General features: G+C 31.5%; 2 protein-coding genes across 2 annotated transcripts; both read left to right on the forward strand.

Annotated features, from left to right (window-relative positions):
- LOC18609799 lies at nucleotides 247-1,887 on the forward strand. Its single transcript, XM_018114991.1, has 4 exons — nucleotides 247-342; nucleotides 449-565; nucleotides 658-840; nucleotides 1,744-1,887. The coding sequence occupies exons 1-4, from the start codon at nucleotides 247-249 to the stop codon at nucleotides 1,885-1,887; spliced, it is 540 nt and encodes a 179-aa protein (XP_017970480.1).
- On the forward strand, nucleotides 6,815-7,650 carry LOC18609800 (kirola). Its single transcript, XM_007045108.2, has 2 exons — nucleotides 6,815-7,057; nucleotides 7,215-7,650. The coding sequence occupies exons 1-2, from the start codon at nucleotides 6,871-6,873 to the stop codon at nucleotides 7,478-7,480; spliced, it is 453 nt and encodes a 150-aa protein (XP_007045170.1). The 5' UTR covers nucleotides 6,815-6,870; the 3' UTR covers nucleotides 7,481-7,650.

Here is a 20,417-nt window from a genome sequence, read left to right on the forward strand (position 1 = left end):
AGGGACATTTCCCTTACAGGTACAAAAGACTCAATCTCATAGACAACTCTACCCTATTATAGTCTGGCATAAAGTTGGCTCATGACACTGGGTGTGCTTCATTTATATCTATATTCACTGTAAGTTTCTTGATTACACCCTACATATATGATAGGAAAATAGCTTGCTCTATTGGAGTACCTAAAGGTACAATTTTGGTATATTTGGGTGGGTTTATCAGGTAATTGTATTCCCTTGCTTAAAGGTATGTTAGGAGCTGTAGTTCCTGAGCTTCCCCAGTTTGGTGCCTTCGTGTCTGTCTTAGGAGTTGTAATGTTGGAATCCAGGGCCTCGCCTCCATGTGCAAGTGCTATTTCAAGTATCTGTTTCTCCATTGCGTATATCACACTATATGGTTGTTGGATCTACCTGATTTATTTTGTTAAATGTTAATACAATATTGTTACAGGTTGGAGATTTGTTGAACTTCTTAAGTACAGTATTTTTTGGTGTCCTTATGCTACGAACTGAACCTATTTCAAGAAGCACTAATAAAGAGAACTTCTTACCCCTTCTTGGATATGAGGTTTGAATTTTAATTTTATATCTGTTAAAAATTTTAAATAATGCAATTGTTTTTCTTTGTCCATGGTTTGAAAATTTTGAAGGTCCATTTAGGTATGCATTGTTGCTTTTTTGTCAACTCTATGGTATTTTCTCGGAGGCTGGCTTGATGGAAGTTGGGAGTTCAACCCATCATCTTGGTCTCAGGCAGTGTTTTGGGATTGGATGTTCACATTTCCATGGATACCTGCACTTTATACAGGCATATTCTCGACTGGGTTGTGCTTATGGGTGGAGGTAATTCTCTTAGCTTTTAGCACTCTGACAGAAGAGCCACCATTTCTAAATGCCTATTATGTTTCTGCAACTGCACTCAGTGGAACCTTATCGTTAAATATTTAAAACTTCCTATGCAACATCATCCTACCGTCTACTGTTGTATTTGTTGATTGATAGGCATTGTGTTCTATCATATTTCTGCAACTTAAATTCTTTTTGCCTTGGTCCTGATTCATATTCCTGCCAATGTGCATTTTTTATCATAATTACACATGCTAAAGCACCTATAAGTTTTATGTTTGTTGTTGTTGGAGTTATCATATAAGTTTGATGAGTCCATCTATGTTCAACTCTACACTTTTTAAATAACTGCACCCTTCATTCCTTTCGGTTCACTGACTAAATGCTTATATGGTTTTCTCTTAAAAGTTTCTTCATTCAATTACTCAAAACATTCATATAGATTTAGTGAGCTTGGTACACCTCATAAAATTAGGTCAAGAAATAAATATCTCACTGGGATATTGTTCCACCTTCATGTTTTGTTGTGAAGTAACCTTGCATCATAGCTTCTGAAGCTGTTGTTGTTTCAGTGCATTTCAAATCGAGAATCATAACCTGAGTTTACTTGGACCTTTTTATGGTTCAATGACCCACTGCTTAGATGGGAGCACATTGAGCTTTCGTCTGCTTATTTTTAGAAGTGACAAACTTAGTCCAAAAGGGTGAAAAAGTAAATTACAAGAAGCTTTTAGCTAAGAATCTTAAATGCGAACAAGGCATTTGCTACTTGCATGATAGTTCAACTTTATAGCTTTTCTTTCCTTCCTCACAAGGAACAACTATACAGCCTCCATTTCTTATGGTTTTTTGTGATAAGATACTTGAACATTGTTTCTCTGAACCATCAAAATCATGCAGATAGCTGCTGTGCGTGATGTATCAGCCACAGAAACAGCAATAACTTATGGCCTGGAGCCTGCTTGGGGTGCTGATTTTGCATGGTTTCTCCTTGGTGAAAGTTGGAGTGCCACTGGTTGGATTGGAGCTGCCCTTGTGCTATAGGTAATGTAACTTATATTCTCTCTTCATTGATCCTGTTTGGTTTCCTATTTTACAATTACCAACCTTAATGGAGGCTTGTTCATAATCTGGAAGTGACAATGTTGTGCAAAGATATCTACACACATTAAGGCCAAATGGCGAAACAGGGGAGGATGGAAGGAGGTGAGTGTAAAAGTAGGAAAGCTAATTGAGAGAAAAGAGGAAAGATTGTCATTTCCATCTATTTTGGCATAAATCAATCCTACGATAAAAAAAGCAATGGAAAGACAAAAAGATGTTTTCGGTTTTTTCACTTTTTTTCTCTCCCAACTTTCCATCTTTCCACTTTTCCATCCTTACCAAGCAAAGGCTGGAAAAATAGAAAGATTGAATATCAAGAGAAGATAAAAGCGGAAGGAGTTGAAATTATATTTATTTTTTCTTTCCTCTAGTGTGCTTGGTTGGAAGGATGAAAAGAGAAAAACGTTGATAAAAAATAGTATTTTTGCATAAGTAAACTCACATCTCTACCATTTTGTCTCCCCTATCTTTCCATATTGAAATGATTGATTTTTGTGAATATGGATAGAAAATTACAACCCTCTCTTATTTTATTTCCTCTTACTTTTCTCTCCTACTAGCATAAGTTAATTATTAGTTTTTTCCCTTTTTTAACCCACCTCCTTCCCTCCTCCCACTTATCTCCTATCAAGCAGAGGCTATGTCCACGATGGTTTATATTTGTTTTTCAGTTCTTTCCGTTGAAAGAACATTAACATTTGCTTTATATTCGTTTAGGATTTATGATTTATGATGGATGATTTCCTTCAAGTTATGCATGAAATTAATTAAGCCATATACAGTAAATGATAAGAATTATTAAAAGAGGATAATTGTCTTTTGGTAGTTCAATTGCTGCTGTAAGCTATATGCATGGTATTCGTCATTGTTTCTCATGGATTTTTGAATTTTTTTTTTTTGCTCAAACTTGAAACTTAATTCTGATTGTTGGTTTTCACGTAATCTTATATTTTTGTTTATATTGTGTGAGTAAAATCTATTGGAACGTGCCAAAAATTGCCAAAACATGACAGAGACAAGTACCAAGTTTGGTTGAAGTATAAACTGTAACAGTCATTACAAAAAAACAGATTTTTTCCAATAGAAAAAATTCTGTTGGAAATTTTCCATTGAAAATTTCTAGCGAATTTCTAACAGAATTCTAACAAAAATTTATTTTGACTTTTTTCGACAAATTTCCTAATATAAATAGAAGTTTAAGTTTCAACTAAGATAAGCTTGAACTCCCAAGTTTTTCAACCTAAAAGTTTAGTCAGGTTTAAGCTAATTAGATTTAGCTTGACTGACTATTCTTGTTAACTTGCCTTCCTACATTTAGTCAGGTGAAACTTCTTTTATTTTTGTTTGCGAAAGCCTTAACTTTGTTAGACCTTTGCTTTGCTCGATATATCAAACCCAAGACCAAAGTAAAACCTTTTGCTTTATTTGGTTGAATTTGGTAGGAATTGAGTTTCACCATATATTCAGTCAACCAAAGCTAACAAGCTAGGGTTGCAAAGCAGCCTACACTTGAATCAGTTAAATTCTTGATGATCGCTCATCTGGGTTTAGATTGAATCAAGTGATGAATGCTAGCTGAAATTTTGACATGTTCCCTACAGAATCCTTTCCCTCGACTTTTACCAAATGATTTCACTCCTGAAATCAAACTTGCTTTTACTGAGGCGTTGCATTTTTATTTACTTGATTATAGTGGATGAACAAAAAAATCTTAGATTTTGTTATTTTATTGTTGGGCCTTTTATTTTTTTTTTCGTAGTTTTCATAGAGAGAGAGAGAAAAGGGAGAACATGATTTTACGTTAGAGAAGGGTAATTTGCAAAAAAAAGGGAAAGGAGAGGGAGATTGATTAAGAGAGAGGTATTTTTTGAAAAACTAGTGAGTTTTTAAGACTCTGGAGTTTTAAAAAATATTTTATTTTTTCTTTTTGGTCTCTATTCTCATACTAATTAATCATATTTAATGAAGTTACTCGCATAACAAGATTTTAAAATTTGGGAAGAATTTTTTTTTTGATTTCAGAAAAAACAAAAAAACAAATTCTAGTAGTTGGCTAATTTTCCCAAAATCAAGAAAGGGAGGGTTTTAAATTTTTGAAAGCTTAGCTCAGTTATTGTTTTTGCTAGTTCTTAGAGCATGTTTGACTTGATTTTTTTTTAACTTAAAAGATATTATAAAGCTCTTATAAAAATTAATAGCTTTTAAAATTAAGCTAAAACTGCTTAGTAAATTTACATTTTATAAGTTGTTTTTTATATATAAGCTATTTGGTAAAATAACTTATATAAATTTTAATTGTGATTAAAATTATTATAAAAAGTATTTAATAACCAAGAGAAAAAAATTGAATCAAATAAAAAAAGATAAGTGTGAAAAACATATAATTTCTCTTATAATATTATAAATTGCTTAAAGATAAAAGAAGAATATAAAAAAATATTTATTATTATTTTTAAAACTAAACTTAAAATTTATGACCTTTAGAGCTGAACAAAACTGATATTATAAATTAAGAAGAGAATCCAATGTGGTATTAATAATGGGTCCAATTGGGTCAGGAAAATCACGTTTAGCCATTAATTTGGCGACCTATTTTCCTTTTGAAATCATCAACACTAATTTCATGTAAATCTATTAAGGTCTTGATATCCTCACCAACAAAGTTCCCCTCCATGAACAAAAAGATTTTGACTTTTATATTTTTTTCCATTTTTTAATGGATTATTTATTTTGTCAAGAAGTGTCAAATCATCTATTGGGTGCTGTTAGCTCAAATGTGAAATTCACTGCTAAAAAATTCAAGGATTCTGCAATTCCTATTACCAAAGTAATTAATGTCTATTTTAATTTTCCTATAGTGTAGCCTATTGTTATACCTAAAAGAAAAAATTCTTTAAAACTGAGTTACTACAAACGAGTACAAATATTGACTTTTCAATTTTTATCTAATTTATTTCAACAACTATTGACCTATGTGACTTATTATTTCAATCATGATCAACAAATATTATATACACAAAAAAGAAATTAAGAATAAATAAACATCACATAATTGTCATATCAAACAATAAATTGAGAAATATCAAATAATAAAGAGAGTTTTCAAAGCCACGACAGAAAATAAAATGAAAAAAAAATAGAAAGAAAAAGACCTGAATGCAATTTTAAATTTTGAGTTTTCTTTTCCCCTAGTTTTTGTAAGAATAAAAAAAAATCCTAGAAGAATGATTTGAAGAAAGGGAAAGAGGAGAGGGAGATCGATAGGGAGAGAGGGATGGGGTATTTTTTGAGAGAAGATTTTTTCGAAAAAAAATAATTCTCCTAAGAAACTGGTGTATTTTTTTAGAAAAAAAAAAGAAGAGAAAGCTCATATTTGGAGCTTTTTAAGTTCTTTTTTTTTATTTTTTTTAAGAGCTTCTCACAAAATACTATTTGACCAAGCTTCTCCTTTTAAGAAATAAATAAGTTAAAAATAAGTCAAGCCAGACAGACACTTATCTACTATTTGTTTTTACTTCTTAAAACAATAGTGATTATTTTTTGTAATTGTAAAATTAATTATATTTATTTAATTTAATTAGGCATTGAATCAATCATGTTTTTGCTCCCCTTTTACATATAAGGGTTTTTTTTCCCTATTTTTTCTCCCTTTTTATATATAACGGGGTATTTTTTTTTCCTATTTTTGCTCCCTTTTAGTTGTCTTCCTCTGTTAGTTACCATATTTCTCCTCTCATAACTCTTTCCAATTCCCCTTTCTTCCAGAGTTGATTATGGAGCTTAGAATGTAGTAGGTCCTTTGTGTCTCAAATCCTATGACCCCAATGATGAGCAAAATCAAGTCTTTTGATGAACAATATTTGGTTTTCGCACTCTCTCATCAATTTTTTCCATGAGTAAATAAATTACAGTCCTTCCTTATATGCCTAGTGTCTAATTTGTATAAAACAAAGTGTTTTGTATTGGATTTTGTTTAGTTTCTTGGCATTGAAATCCTATTTAGTGGAAAACCACAAATTGGTGAGTAAATAACCAACAACATCACAAATTGTTAGAAGTGAAAAGAAAAGAAAGGGAAGAAAGAAGATGGTGTTATGAGATGACATTAATATCGCTAAGCATTGGAAAAGAGGGTTAGGCTACCTGTTGAAATCAGCAGGTTGATTTGATAAAGTAATTAGAAAGAGAAAGAGTGACACAATTGATTAAGAATGTTGTTTTAATGTCAGCTATTGATTTTATGAGATAAAAAATGGTTAAAATTGTAAATTTAGTTATATCATAATTTTTAAATGTTCATTTTCACTTATTCTCGATCAAAGATAAATAATTTTGACCATTATTCAGTATACTTTTATTTGTAATTAAAATTTCCAAAAAAAGGTTTTGAAAAATTCTAAATATATAATTCTTAATTTTTAAAAATTTTAATTTCATATGATATTATAAAAAAAATATTAACAAAGTTGGTAAATTTCGATTTAAAAAAACACAATATAGATATATTAATTTAAAATGAAAGAAATAATCTGTCAAAAAGAAACAACTAACAACTGAACATGAACACGATAAGAACTCATCAAGCTTGATGGTAACGTGAAGGTGACAAGAATTGAACAAGCTTTTACTCAATTTTGACATTATCCGGTTCAACTCAGCAAGATTTTTATTCGCATTTGATTAAGGCCTTTCAACTTTACATCCTTTCTTGGTAAGTTGGCTTCGTGGACCACTGGGAGAATCCAATCCGTTAGCTTTGGTGAGTAGTGACGCCAATGGTAGCAAATTAATTGTGTAATAACCATGGGCATGGAAGAATCTTTCTTTTGATCCTCTCTCCTTCCATATAAGGCTTTTATGGTGTAGATTATTGTTCACCTATCCTCCAATTTTCTAGTTTCTCATACTTTAGCATACAAAAAAATGGCTCAAATTCTAAAACTTGAGGTCCAATCAGAGATTCAGTCCTCTGCGGATAAGGTCTACGATATCTTCAAGCACAAAATGTACCTCATGCCGAAAATCTGCCCTGAACTGGTGACAGACGTTAAAGTTGTCAAGGGTGACTGGGAGACTGTGGGCTCAGTCAGGATATGGAAATATGTTGCTGGTAAACCAATAATATATATATTTCATTCTAGATGTTATGACGTATTTGTTATCAATTAAGCACCTTGACAGAAATCTCCATTTTTGATAATCTATTTTAACTAACTCATCAATCAGCCCTTAGCTGATGATCTTGGGCTTGGCTGCTGGTCTTACAGGACTTTCTGAGAATGCCTCGGAGACCATAGAGGCTATTGATGATCGAAACAAGTCAATCACTCTCAACGCATTGGATGGTGATATCACGAAATATTACAAGACTTTCAAGGTTATTGTTACTGTCACGGCTAATGGTCAAGGAAGCTTGGTGAAATGGACTTTGATGTACGAAAAGCAGAACCAGAATATCCCTGATCCTGAGAAGTACATAGAGTTTGCCTCTGCTATTACCAAGTCTGTGGATGCTTACCTTCTCAAGAAATAAGAGATAGAAATGTGATTGTTCAACAAAATTAAGCTGCCCTATCTTTTTTAAACTCTGCATATGTAACCATGCTGATCAAACGAAGCCCTTACCATAGAGCAAAACTATGCTACTTTTCATCTTGTAAAATATTGTTCAATCTAAGGTCTTAATTTGATGCATGTCTGTAAGAACTCATTCGCATATATATATATATATAGTAACTTTGTCAAGCTCTAAAATAGTTTTGTCTTGGACATGCAGAGACAATTCTAGATCATGGGATAAATGAGAATGAGATTGATAGATTAAGAAATTGTATTACTATGTTTGAGTTTGTTCATATCTTTAGAGAAATTTACTTCTTTACAGATTCATTAACAAAACTTGTGGTGGTCACATCTGACTTGTTCTTTCGGTGATAGTGGTTTGTTGTGGCTGATGTTATTATAACGTGTTATATAGTTCTTTCTCCATGGAGTATTTATCTCCAGTTTCTTATGGGTGATATTGTTATAATTCTACTTTTAATGTATAAAAACTTTATTTCGCTAAGAATTATTATTATTATTTTTATATACGATTTATTTATATTAATCAATCAAAATGTTTGTAAAATACGTATGTGTAATTCGAGCAATAGGTTATTTTTACCACATTGTTCATGGATGAATAAAATGGACCAGATCATTCCAAGAAATAACAATAGTTTTTTTTCCCCCACCGATATTGAAAAGGAGGTCGAATAATTCCATTCCATCTGTATTCCTCTAGATTAGAGGTGTCCAAGGGTAGGGTCGTTGTCAACTTTTAGGCTCAGCCCGAGATTAGGGCTCGGCATAGCCTAACGCTGCCCGAATGCATCATCACTTAATTAATAATATATTCTTATTATAAATTTTAATTTTAAAATTTATTTAAAATATTAAATTATTAATACAAAATATGTACATTTTTACATTTTAATAATAGAATATCATATAAATAGGCGAGTCCACTTGGACTTGAGTTTAGCTTTAAAAATTGGAGGTCTAGTAAGCTTGACTCAGGAATATTACTATTCTATGTCAGGCTTCAAATAATGATTACATTTTTTGGATAAATTATAGTGAATGAGTTTATAAGAAATATATGAAGGATTCAAAATTGAAATTCATTTAAAGAAATTGAAAAGTGGAGCCACTATAATATTAAAGTAGCATTAAAATTTATGAGCTTTTTGAATCATTCAATTTAAATGAAACTAGAATAATACTCGCGCTATGCGACGAGTTTGTAAATTTTATGAACAATTGATGTTAAAAATTTAGTATATAAAATTTAAATTAGTAGAATCAAGAATTGTTTATTAATGTTAATAATTTTTAGTATTATAGTTGTTATAAATTGTTTAAAGAAAAAGAAATAAAATAATGTATTTGTTATGATGCGAATGTAAAAAGACAAATTATGCTATGGTAAAAATAATAAACAATAATGGATAAATAGTTAAATAGACTTTGTTATGATAAAAATAACACACAGTAATGTATAAATAGTTAAACAAATTGTGTTAATTTATATATTGTTTAAAAGGCAAGAATAAAAAAGATGAATGTTTATTGGAAAATTAGTTAAAATTTTGTTATCAACTTTAAAAAAAGAAAAAGGTATTCTAAGAAAGACAGTTTTCTAAACATAAGAGTTCTTGAACTTTCATTTATTTTCATGTTTTAGTCTTTGAAAGTTGGATGTGATTAATTGGATAACATATCAAAACATACAATCTAAATAATTAAACCTTTAAAACCAAATAAAAATAATAAACAGTCATAAGTTTAAAAAACGAAGCATCCCTTTCCTCATTTATGGTAAAAAACAAAAACCTGTAACATTGCTACATAATGAGTTTACAACATTTTCAACTTTGACATAAATCTAACTTTTTTTACATGTACCCTAAATAATGCTAATCCTTCCAAACACAAACTGTCTTTTTCTTTTTTTTTTTTTGTATGAACTTACAAAACTCAGAGCTTGTTTCAGTAAAATTTTGCAACTCTTTCTTAGTGAAAAACCTCTGAGACCAAAGAATGATATAAATTAGAAAAAATTATGAGAAATAACCTTCCTCATAAGCTCAATTCAAAAATATCATTTTTTTATAATTTTAAATATTTTTAGTCAATTTTTGGCATGATTTGACAACAATACCCTTTAAACAATTTCAAACAAGTTAAAATGGTTTCAGTTTTCTCTACCCCGCCATCCAAACAAAAATTTTAAAATTAAATCTCGATTTTTCTCTCTGGTCAAATAATGTCTATCTCACCATTCGGAGATGACATCAAGTTCTTTCTTATTTTGTTTTATTTTTTTAGATAGTGGATCTTAGGGTTCTCAAGGATGATGAACAACAATTTTACTCTTCTATGGTGATTGTAGGCAGCATGATGAATTTGGAAATTGGATGCTTTTTGGTGATGACTTGTTTCGAAACGTGTGTTGCGATGGAGATGCCTGTGTTGATGAGTTGGATCAGATTGGTTAAGATGATGAACTTAGGGAAAAGAAATAACTGAAGTATGTTTGATGGGTTTTATAGTAGTTCACGGTTTTGTTGTGTTTGGGATTGGGATGATTGTTAAGCATGTTTGCTGGGGATTTTGATTTTTTTTTTATGGGATTTTGAATTGAAATTGTTCAAGAAATATTTTGTAAAGGGAGTATATTTTGTTTTTGCATAAGGGGAATGAGCAAGGCCTTCCCGATAAGGATTTATTTTGTCTTGCTTTGGAGGGTTATGGAGTTTTGTAACCTATCTTTTATGAAATGTACAATTTCATGGCTTAGAAAAAAAAGTACGTGTTTTAGGTTCTTGAGTTTATTAGTTTATTCATAGAATCCCAAAGTTAAGGAATTGAAATTGATTAGATTAGTTTTTAAGTATTGCGAGTCTGGTTTTAGGCATTTCATGACTTAATCACTACGTGACTGATTTTTAGGCATTACGTGATTGGTTTTAGGCATTGCATGACTAGTTTTTAGGCATTGCGTGATTGATTTTTAAGTAATGCCTAAGTCACACAATGCTTTACTAACTAGTCACACAATGCCTTAATAACAAGTCACGTAATGCCTATCAACTAGTCACACAAAGCTTAATCAGAAACTAGTCACACAATGCCTTATCAAAAACTAGACACGCAATGCCCAAAGTTAGTCATGCAATACCTATCAACTAGTCACGCAATGCCTTATCAGAAACAAGTCATGCAATGCCTAAAGTCAGTCACGCAATGCCTATCAACTAGTCGCGCAATGCCTTATCAGAAACTAGTCACGCAATGCCTTATCAAAAACTAGTCACGCAATGACCAAAGTTTGTCACGAAATGTCCAAAGTCAGTCACACAATGCCTAAAAACTAATCATGTAATTCTCAAAAATCACCAAAACTACTGAATTCCATTTAACAAGATCAACAACTTCAAACGATACACCATATTCCATTTAACAACATAATTAATGAATATGAATGCTCAAAATGTTCAAAAGTTTTTCTTCATATACCAAAAATCACTCTAAAATGCTTAAAAATGCTCAAAACGCTCACAAGTTTTCTTAATGTATCAAAAACTACTCCAAAATGCTCAAAATGCTTAAACGTTTTTCTTTCTGGTAAGGAATACTCTTGATATGAATAGTTTGGTAAGGAAAGCTCAAAAAATATGAATCAGTTTGAGGCGTAGACCTAAACATACTGGACCCGTTAATAGATTTCGAGTTGAGACGTGAAGCCAAATAAATGGGTCGAATTCATTAAGGGTAATTTTGTCCAAATTTTAATTTTCTTGGCTAAAAATAGTTAAAATTATAGGGAGGCCTATTATTAAAAACACGTTATGCGTAGAGCACATTTAAAAAAAACTCTATAAATTAAAGCTTACTGGTGAATAGTATTTTTCCTTTAAGGACAAAATGAGATTCAAACGGCTTTAAGAAATTTTGTAAAAAAATAAATTAACAATTCCAAGCTGAAGCACATTCCACAAGGCCAATTATGCCCAAAACATAGTTCTCATCTTTGGAGCAAAACCCTCAATGTGATCTTTCTCTTTTTGCAAAACACTTAGAGATACAAAGAGAAGGAAATCGTAGTTCTTAACTTTCATTTTCTTGATTTCCACATCAAAGAATGTTTGCAATTTAACATCATAGATAAGTTAAAGGAAAGGGAAAGAAAAAAAAATAAAAAAATGGCATTCATGACCCTTTTTTCCCTCGTAATTAATTAACACTTGCTATTTACTAATGAAACTGCAATGAGTATAAATATTATATGACTTAATCTCCCAATTGAAATTGCCCATCGCCTCGAAATATAATAGCTAGAAATGTCATTATACGCAATCATTTCACCATCGACAGCAACCTACAAAAGCCAAAATGTATGATATAATCATAAGATACTAAGATCTCGATAAAGTAGTATAACAAAGACAAAGCAATTGTACCATTGCAACAAAATATACCTCAGAGTACCATTCCCTGAAATTCTCATCCTTAGTAAAAGAGAGACCCAAACCAGTCTCCTTCACCTCCTACTTTCTTCCTCCTAAAATATGAACAACACATCATTTGCAAGATTAAAAATGACAATACTTTTATGCATGCATTAACAATGGATCCTAATAAACTTGAGCAAAAAAAAAAAAGTTTACCACTGGCAGACTTTTTTTACTCCCATCCAGCCATAAACTTCAAGTATAGATAAAATAATAGGAAAATAGCTTGCTCTATTGGAGTACCTAAAGGTACAATTTTGGAATATTTGGGTGAATTTATTAGGTAATTGTGGTTCCCTTGCTTGATGGTATGTTAAGAGCTATAGTTCCTGCGCTTACCTGGTTTGGTGCCTTCGTGTTTGTCTTAGGAGTTGAAATGTTGGAATCCAGTGGCTCGCCTCCATGTGTAAGTGCTATTTCAAGTATTTGTTTCTCCATTGTGTATATCACACTATATGGTTGTTGGATCTACCTGATTTGTTTTGTTAAATGTTAACACAATATTGTTATAGGTTGGAGATTTGTTGAACTTCTTAAGTGCAGTATTTTTTGGTCTCCATATGCTACGAATTGAGCATATTTCAAGAAGCACTAATAAGAGAACTTCTTACCCCTTATTGGATATGAGGTTTGAATTTTAATTTTACATCTGTTAAAAATTTTAAATGATGCAATTTGTTCTTCTTTGTCCATGGTTTGAAAATTTTGAAGGTCCATTTAGGTATGCATTGTTGCTTTTTTGTCAACTCTATGGTATTTTCTTGGAGGCTGGCTTGATGGAAGTTGGGAGTTCAACCCATCATCTCGGTCTTAGGCAGTGTTTTGGGATTGGATGTTCACATTTCCATGGATACCTGCACTTTATACAAGCATATTCTCGACTGGGTTGTTCTTATGGGTGGAGGTAATTCTCTTAGCTTTTAGCACTTTGACAGAAGAGCCACCATTTCTAAATGCCTATTATGTTTCTACAACTGCACTCTGTGGAACCTTATCGTTAAATATTTAAACCTTCCTATGCAACATCATCCTACCGTCTACTGTTGTATTTGTTGATTAATAAGCATTGTGTTCTATCAAATTTCTACAACTTAAATTTTTTTTGCCTTGGTCCTGATTCATATTCCTGCCAATGTATCATAATTACACATGATAAAGCACCTATAAGTTTTATGTTTGTTGTTGTTGGAGTTACCATATAAGTTTGATGAGTCCATCTATGTTCAACTCTACACTTTTTAAATAACTACACCCTTCATTCTTTCCGGTTCATTGACTAAATGCTTATATGGTTTTCTCTTAAAAGTTTCTCCATTCAATTACTCAAAACATTCATATAGATTTAGTGAGCTTGGTACACCTCATAAAATTATGTCAAGAAATAAATATCTCACTGGGATATTCATGTAGATAGCTATTGTGCATGATGTATCAGCCACAGAAACAACAATAACTTATGGCTTGGAGCCTGTTTGGGGTGCTAGTTTTACATGGTTTCTCCTTGGTGAAAGGTGGAGTGACACTGGTTGGATTGGAGCTTCCCTTGTGCTAGGTAATATAACTTATATTCTCTGGTCATTGATCATATTTGGTTTCCTATTTTAAGATTACCAACCTTAATAGAGGCTTGTTCGTAATCTGGAAGTGACATTGTTGTGCAAAGATATCTACTTTCAGACTCTCAATCTTGGTCTAAGTTCTTCTATATACATTAAGGCAAAGTGGAGAAACAGGGTATGATGGAAGGAGGTGAGTGTAAAAGTGTTAGAGTAAGATCTTAGTGAATTAATGTGATTGTGTAAAGCATGGATTTCAAAAATTTATTTTATAAAGGAAGCAAACAATTCAATTACACAAGCGGAAACACACATTATTATTATTACAAGTAACATTATCACACCAAAAAAAATAAGAATCTATTATGTAAGAAAAACTATACCTTTTATTTTGAGATTTTTATTTTCGGATTCTACCACACCAATGAACGATTTCTCGACCAAACAAGTTTACCATTTATTCTTTAAGAATACTTTCAACTGGAACCTTGAGTGGATAAGGTGTGGAATGTAAGACTATAAAATGGCAATTGATTTTTTTTTCCTCTTTTCTTTGAAAAAGCTTGGAGGAGATGAAGAGAAGTGACGGCTAAAACTTTTTTCAAAAAAAAGTACGTTCTCTTATTTTTTTTTCCAATCTCTTCTTTTTTTATTAAAACTCTTACTTCAAAGGTTTAATTATAGCTTTGAATCAATCTTGACCATCCATTTAGAGTTATGGAAGCATCAAACATACTCCATAATTATCAAAATAAAAATTAAAGAATAAATAATTGAATTCTTTAATTATCATTTAGAGTTCTTGATAAAATAAAACTCCTTATTGAATAATAACTCTTATTTTTTATTATCAATCTTTATTTAAAAAGAATTAATAATAAATAAAAGAGTAATAGTCAAATGTGGGGTCTCCTTTTATTAACATGGATGTCTAGATTCATTTTGCAAGAATCATCCTAAAATGCTCTTAATTTAAGACAACTCTTGTCCGTAATTAAGGCAAAAAATATATTATCTTGTCTAAATTTGAGACAAATATGTATTCTTGTCTAGATTAAGACAAAAAATATTTTTCTTGTCTTAAATTAAGACAAACATATTTTTTTGTCTAAATTAAGATCAAACATGTTTTCTTATCTAAATTAAGACAAACTTGTTAAAGCTGCCAATTTTTGTACATAATTTAATTAATAAACTTAAAGCATGCATTCCAACTTAAACAAGTTGAATTCTATGAAGCTAAGTGGGGAATCATTTGGACATAGATATTCCAAGCTCCAATAAACTTAAAATTATTCTTAATCTCATTAAAAATAATTCAAGCTTATTAAACATGAAATCACTCCACCATAGATTCATGGTTGCACTCTTGGATTAACTATAATTACAAGAAACAATTCAATATTTGATATTGATTATTAGTTGTCCATTTGCAAACCTTTTATTGTGAACCCTTATAACCATCAAATGACAAAAGGTGAAATTACTGTTTTACCCTTTATGTCAATTTTATCCACTAATATCAAATTTCATCCAATTAATGATTCAATACTCTATATCTAATCTTTTGAGTATCCAGATGTGATGAGTAGCTAATTCATCAATCCACTGAGCCCAAATTAATCACCAATCTTCTTGAAATCACTAGAAGTAATGTTAATGCTATGAACTCCATTATCTGGATATATGTTCTCAGATGTTCATCTCGATTATAATCCCAAAATACGGAGTCTAGATCAACGCTTTATGATGATCATGCTTATGATAAATCAAAGATTATAAGGATATTAGACACGAGTCCACTATCGATCAAGATTTCGGTTATACTATAAGCAAATGTATAAGTGTGAGATCAAGATTTAGGTAACGGTAACACTTAAATTTGATTTTCAAATGATTCAAGTTCATGTTATAGTGTCATTACTCGAAGTCAACCATTTCGATGATTTGAGACTCATCATCCCCTTGAAATGAATCGCATTCATTTTGTTAGAAGTAATCTGGACACTACACCTTTAACACAATAAAGTGATCAGTTTTATTATATGACTGTGAACAATTTTTAGATTCAATTAAAATACATGTCTCCTATGTATGACTCTTCATACAAATGTATTTTAATATCTCAATAGAATCTTGGTACATTAATAATTGGATAATAAATGCTTACTAAAACAAACTCTTCGTCTTATTATCAAAATGTATTTTCATTGCAAATAAATTTAATGAATTTAAGCATGAGAATATGCTTCCTTTCCAAGGCACCATATTCTCAAATTTCCTAAAAATCTCCCGCATGCCCTAAAGCATGTATGACATATCCCTCATTTCACCTTCTAAGTGACCATCGAAACTCTTTTATGTTAGAGTCTTTGTGAATGGATCGACGAGGTTTTGCTCTGTTGGAATTTTCTTCCCAAGTACTTCTCCACGTCGAATGATCTCTTGAATGAGATGATACTTCCTTTCAATATGTTTTCTTGCTTTATGATTCCGCAGTTTTTTTGAGTTACCCATTGTTCCACTGTTATCACAATAAAGTGTAATAGGTTTGTCCACATCTAGAATTACTTCAAGGTCCATAAGGAACTTACGAAGCCATACAGCTTCCTTTCCTACTTCACAAGTAGCAACATACTCTGCCTCCATAGTAGAGTCTGCAATACAGGATTGCTTTACACTCCTCTAAACCATGGCTCCTCCTCCAATGGTGAAAACAGATCCTGATGTTGATTTTCTAGAATCAACATCAGACTGAAAATCTAAATTATTGTACTCTGTTACTACAAGGTCACTTCCAAAATATACAAGCATGTAATTCTTCGTTCTACGAAGATATTTAAAAATGCACTTGACTGCAATCTAGTGCTCCATGCTTGGGTTTGACTGAAATCTGCTAACCAATCCAATTGCATAGCAAATATCTGGCTTAGTGCATAGCATAGCATACATGAGACTTCCAACGACAGATGCATATGGAATCCATCTCATGTTTTCAACTTCTTCTGGAGTTTTAGGTGACATTTCCTTAGAAAGTTTGATTCCATGTCTAAAGGGCATAAAACCTTTCTTGGAATCTTGCATAGCAAACTTGGCCAAAATCTTGTTTATGTAGGATGCTTGAGGTAATGTTATCTGCTTGTTCTTACGATCCCTTATAAGTTTGATCCCTAAAACATAGCTAGCTCCTTCCAAATCCTTCATATTGAATTGTTGGTTCAACCAACCTTTAACTATTGATAACATTCCTATGTCATTCCCAATGAGTAGAATGTCATCAACATAAAAGACTAGAAAAACAACCCTTTTATCCTATATTCTTTTATAGACACAGGGTTCGTCAACATTTTGTTGGAAACTGTATGATTTGATGCTCAAGTTGTGTTTTTGTTTCAACCATTGAATCATACTGTGTTATGACATCTTCAGAATTAACTCTTAAATCTGAAGAATCAAACAATTCTTCTAAGACAATGTCACTTCTAGGTTTGTTATTTCTCACAAACTTTTCCTTTAAGAAAATGGCATTTGTGCTAATGAAAACTTTCTTATCTTGAGGACTATAGAAGTAATAACCTCTTGTTCCCTTCGGATATCCTACAAACAAGCACACCTTAGTCTTTGGCTCCATCTTTGTGGACTCAAGCTTTAAAACATGTGTAGGACACCCCCAAGTTCGTAAATGACGTAGAGATGATTTACACCCTGTCTACAACTCCCTTGGTATCTTAGGCACAGCCTTAGATGGAGCAAAATTAAGCAAGTATTGAGCAGTTTGCATACAATATCCCCAAAATGAGATTAGAAGGTTAGCATAGGACATCATTGACCTAACCATTTCTAAAAGAGTCATATTTCTTCTTTCAGCTACACCATTATGTTGAGGTGTTCTTGGCACTGACAAATTGAAAATTATCCCATTCTCAGTGAGATATTGCTGAAATTCATCTAATAAATACTTACCTCCCCGATTTGATCGAAGTTGTTTCAATGGCTTACCTAGTTGCTTTTCAACTTAGACTTTGAATTCTTTGAACTTTTCAAAGAATTCACTTTTTTTGTGCATTAAATACACAAAGCCATGTCTCGAGTAATCATCAATAAAAGTTATGAAATATTTATAACCTCCTCTAGCTTCTACATTCATTGACCCACACACATCTGTGTGCACCAAGTGTAGAACTTTTGACATTCTGTTACCTTTCGCCTTGAAAGGCCCTTTAGTCATTTTAGCTTCAATTCAAAACTCACATACTGGCAAAGGACACTCAACCATGTCTAGTAGAGTACCATCCTTTATAAGCTTATTGAGTCTATTTTGATTTATATGACCTAAACGTAGATGTCAAAGATAATTTTGATTTATACTAGATTCTTTGACTCTTTCAATTTCAAATTGTATTGCTTCTATAGCATTTGTGGAATAAGTCGTAGGCTCAAGGAAATAAAGATTATATCTTACAATTCCAGAACAATTAAAATCTTTATTCAAATAAATAGTGAGTGTCTCACTAAAATAAACTAAATATCTAGACTTTATTAGACAAAAGACAAAAATCAAATTTCTATAAGTCTCTGAAATGTAATAAACATTTTCCAAAACTAAGCTACGACCATAAGAAAATTGAAGAATAATGGCTCCCACTGCTAATGATGAAACGAAGGTGCCATTTGCCATCCTCATCCAAAACTGCCTTTTACTCAGTTTTCTCCTTCGTTGAAACCCTTGTAAAGAATTGAAAACATGGTTAGTGGCTTCAAAATCTACTATCCAAGTATTTGTAGAATCAATCACTAAACAGGCTTCTAACATATTTAGAAAACCCATACCTTGTTTATTCTTTTGGATTTCCTCAAGGTAAACCTTGCAATTTCACTTCCAATGTCCTTTCACATCACAATGGAAACATTTTCCTTTGGTGTTGTCTTTTAAAGTAGTCTTTTTCTTTATGGGCTTTTTCTTTGCTCCCACTGAGCCCTTAGAAATCTTTTTATTTCCAACTATCTTCTTTTTACCCTTGGGTTTGGGCTTAGAAGTGGAAATTGCATGTGTTTCAGGTTTTTTTTTTCAAATCAAGAACCTCCTCCACATTTTGAAGATCATTCATTAGCCTACTTAGGGTGTAATCCCTAGTGTGCAGTTCATAATCTAATTTAAACTGTGAAAATAATGAATTCAAGCTACGAACGATCATTGATATTTGCGTTTTGGCATCTATCTTAGCACCATTTAGTTCTACCTCATGGAGACAAGAGATCACTTTTCAGCATGTAATCTCTAACTGGCTCTCCAGGTTTCTATTTAAGGTCCTTAAAAGCATTGATTGCTTTCACCTTAGCAGATCTAGTTTTCGTACTAAACATCTCATGTAGGTGCAACATTATGTCAGCAACATTACCCTTGCCTTCGTGTTACTTTTGCAATATACTGTTCATAGAGGCCAATATATAGCATTTAGCTAGCTTGTGTGCATCATGTTACTACTTATGATATTCAATATCTTGTAGAGTTAACTAGGGAGTTAGTGCTTCAGGCTCATGGTCAGAAAGAACCCATGTGATCTTGTCATAATTAAGGACAATATTAAGGTTCTTTTTCCATTCAGAATGCATTTGTTCAACAAAATTGAAAATGGATTCATATTTGTGATACAGATATGTTTTTGAAAATACATTTGAAATTATGTAAGCATACTAGTTATTCATAGACTTTGAACATTTCATGATGCATGTATGCATGATGACAATATATAAAACCCTATAAATTATATTATTAGTTTGACGGTCATTTACTTTTTTGTAATAAATTAACCGACTATGGGCCGTAAGAATTTACTACCAGGCAAACTAAGACCCTCCCACTTAACTATGTTGCCTAGTATCTTCATACTTAACATGGTTAAGGAGCGCCTTCATTTGGTCCACGAAGTTTATTAACAGAGATACTGTAGGCAAGTTAATAGTAAATTCATGTTGACTGTAACAACCATTGTTTCATTCTTTTAAGCTCCTTACTTAATGAGCCTCTATGGGAGGTCTCACTTCATAATCCACCGAAAAGGATTTATCTTTTCGAAGACCCAGTCCGTCATGATCTAGATTCATGTCCGCTTGTAGGGAGTGACATGTTTCACATGCTAATGGGCTAACAATGGAGACCATGGACTCTAGGATTACTAGCATCCTTTCCCACTCAATATTTTTATACTTAGGGTTTTGATTGACTTTTTATCGGATTTTCTATATGCATATTTAGAATATCCTAAGTCAAATAATGGCTTGGTTATGTTTCTAACTAAACTCTTTTAGTATATAACTAAGTCCACATTACCATCTTGTCTAAATGCGATTTTTTTTCCTATATTCATTATGTATCTCATAGTATAAAACTCTTTTAAACTAAAATACATAATGTATGCATAACATTCCTTAAGAGATGTTGACACTTTAATTCTAGATGACATGTTTTCAAGAATACAAATAATATCTAATATCATTCATATAGATACATATAAATATATATAGTATATATATATATATATATGATATATATAANTAATTCTCTTCAATCTTGCTTGCTTCTGCTGCTGGTTAGGATCACATCCATTTGGCACTCTTTTGAATTTTATGACTATTTAAAAATCCTCAATTTTAATTTTAGTTTTAACCCAATTTGACAAAATAATTTTATTTTGTCCAATTAATTAATCTCATTAATTAATACCAAAATAATATATATATATTTTAATCCAAGGCTAAAATTAATTTTTCAAAAATAAAAAGAATTTTGGAAAAAGTTTAAGAATATATATATATTAATATTAAAATATATATATATTTTTACATAATTTTATTA

Source organism: Theobroma cacao, chromosome 2 (genome assembly GCF_000208745.1).
Source record: "Theobroma cacao cultivar B97-61/B2 chromosome 2, Criollo_cocoa_genome_V2, whole genome shotgun sequence".
Taxonomy (NCBI): Eukaryota; Viridiplantae; Streptophyta; class Magnoliopsida; order Malvales; family Malvaceae; genus Theobroma; species Theobroma cacao.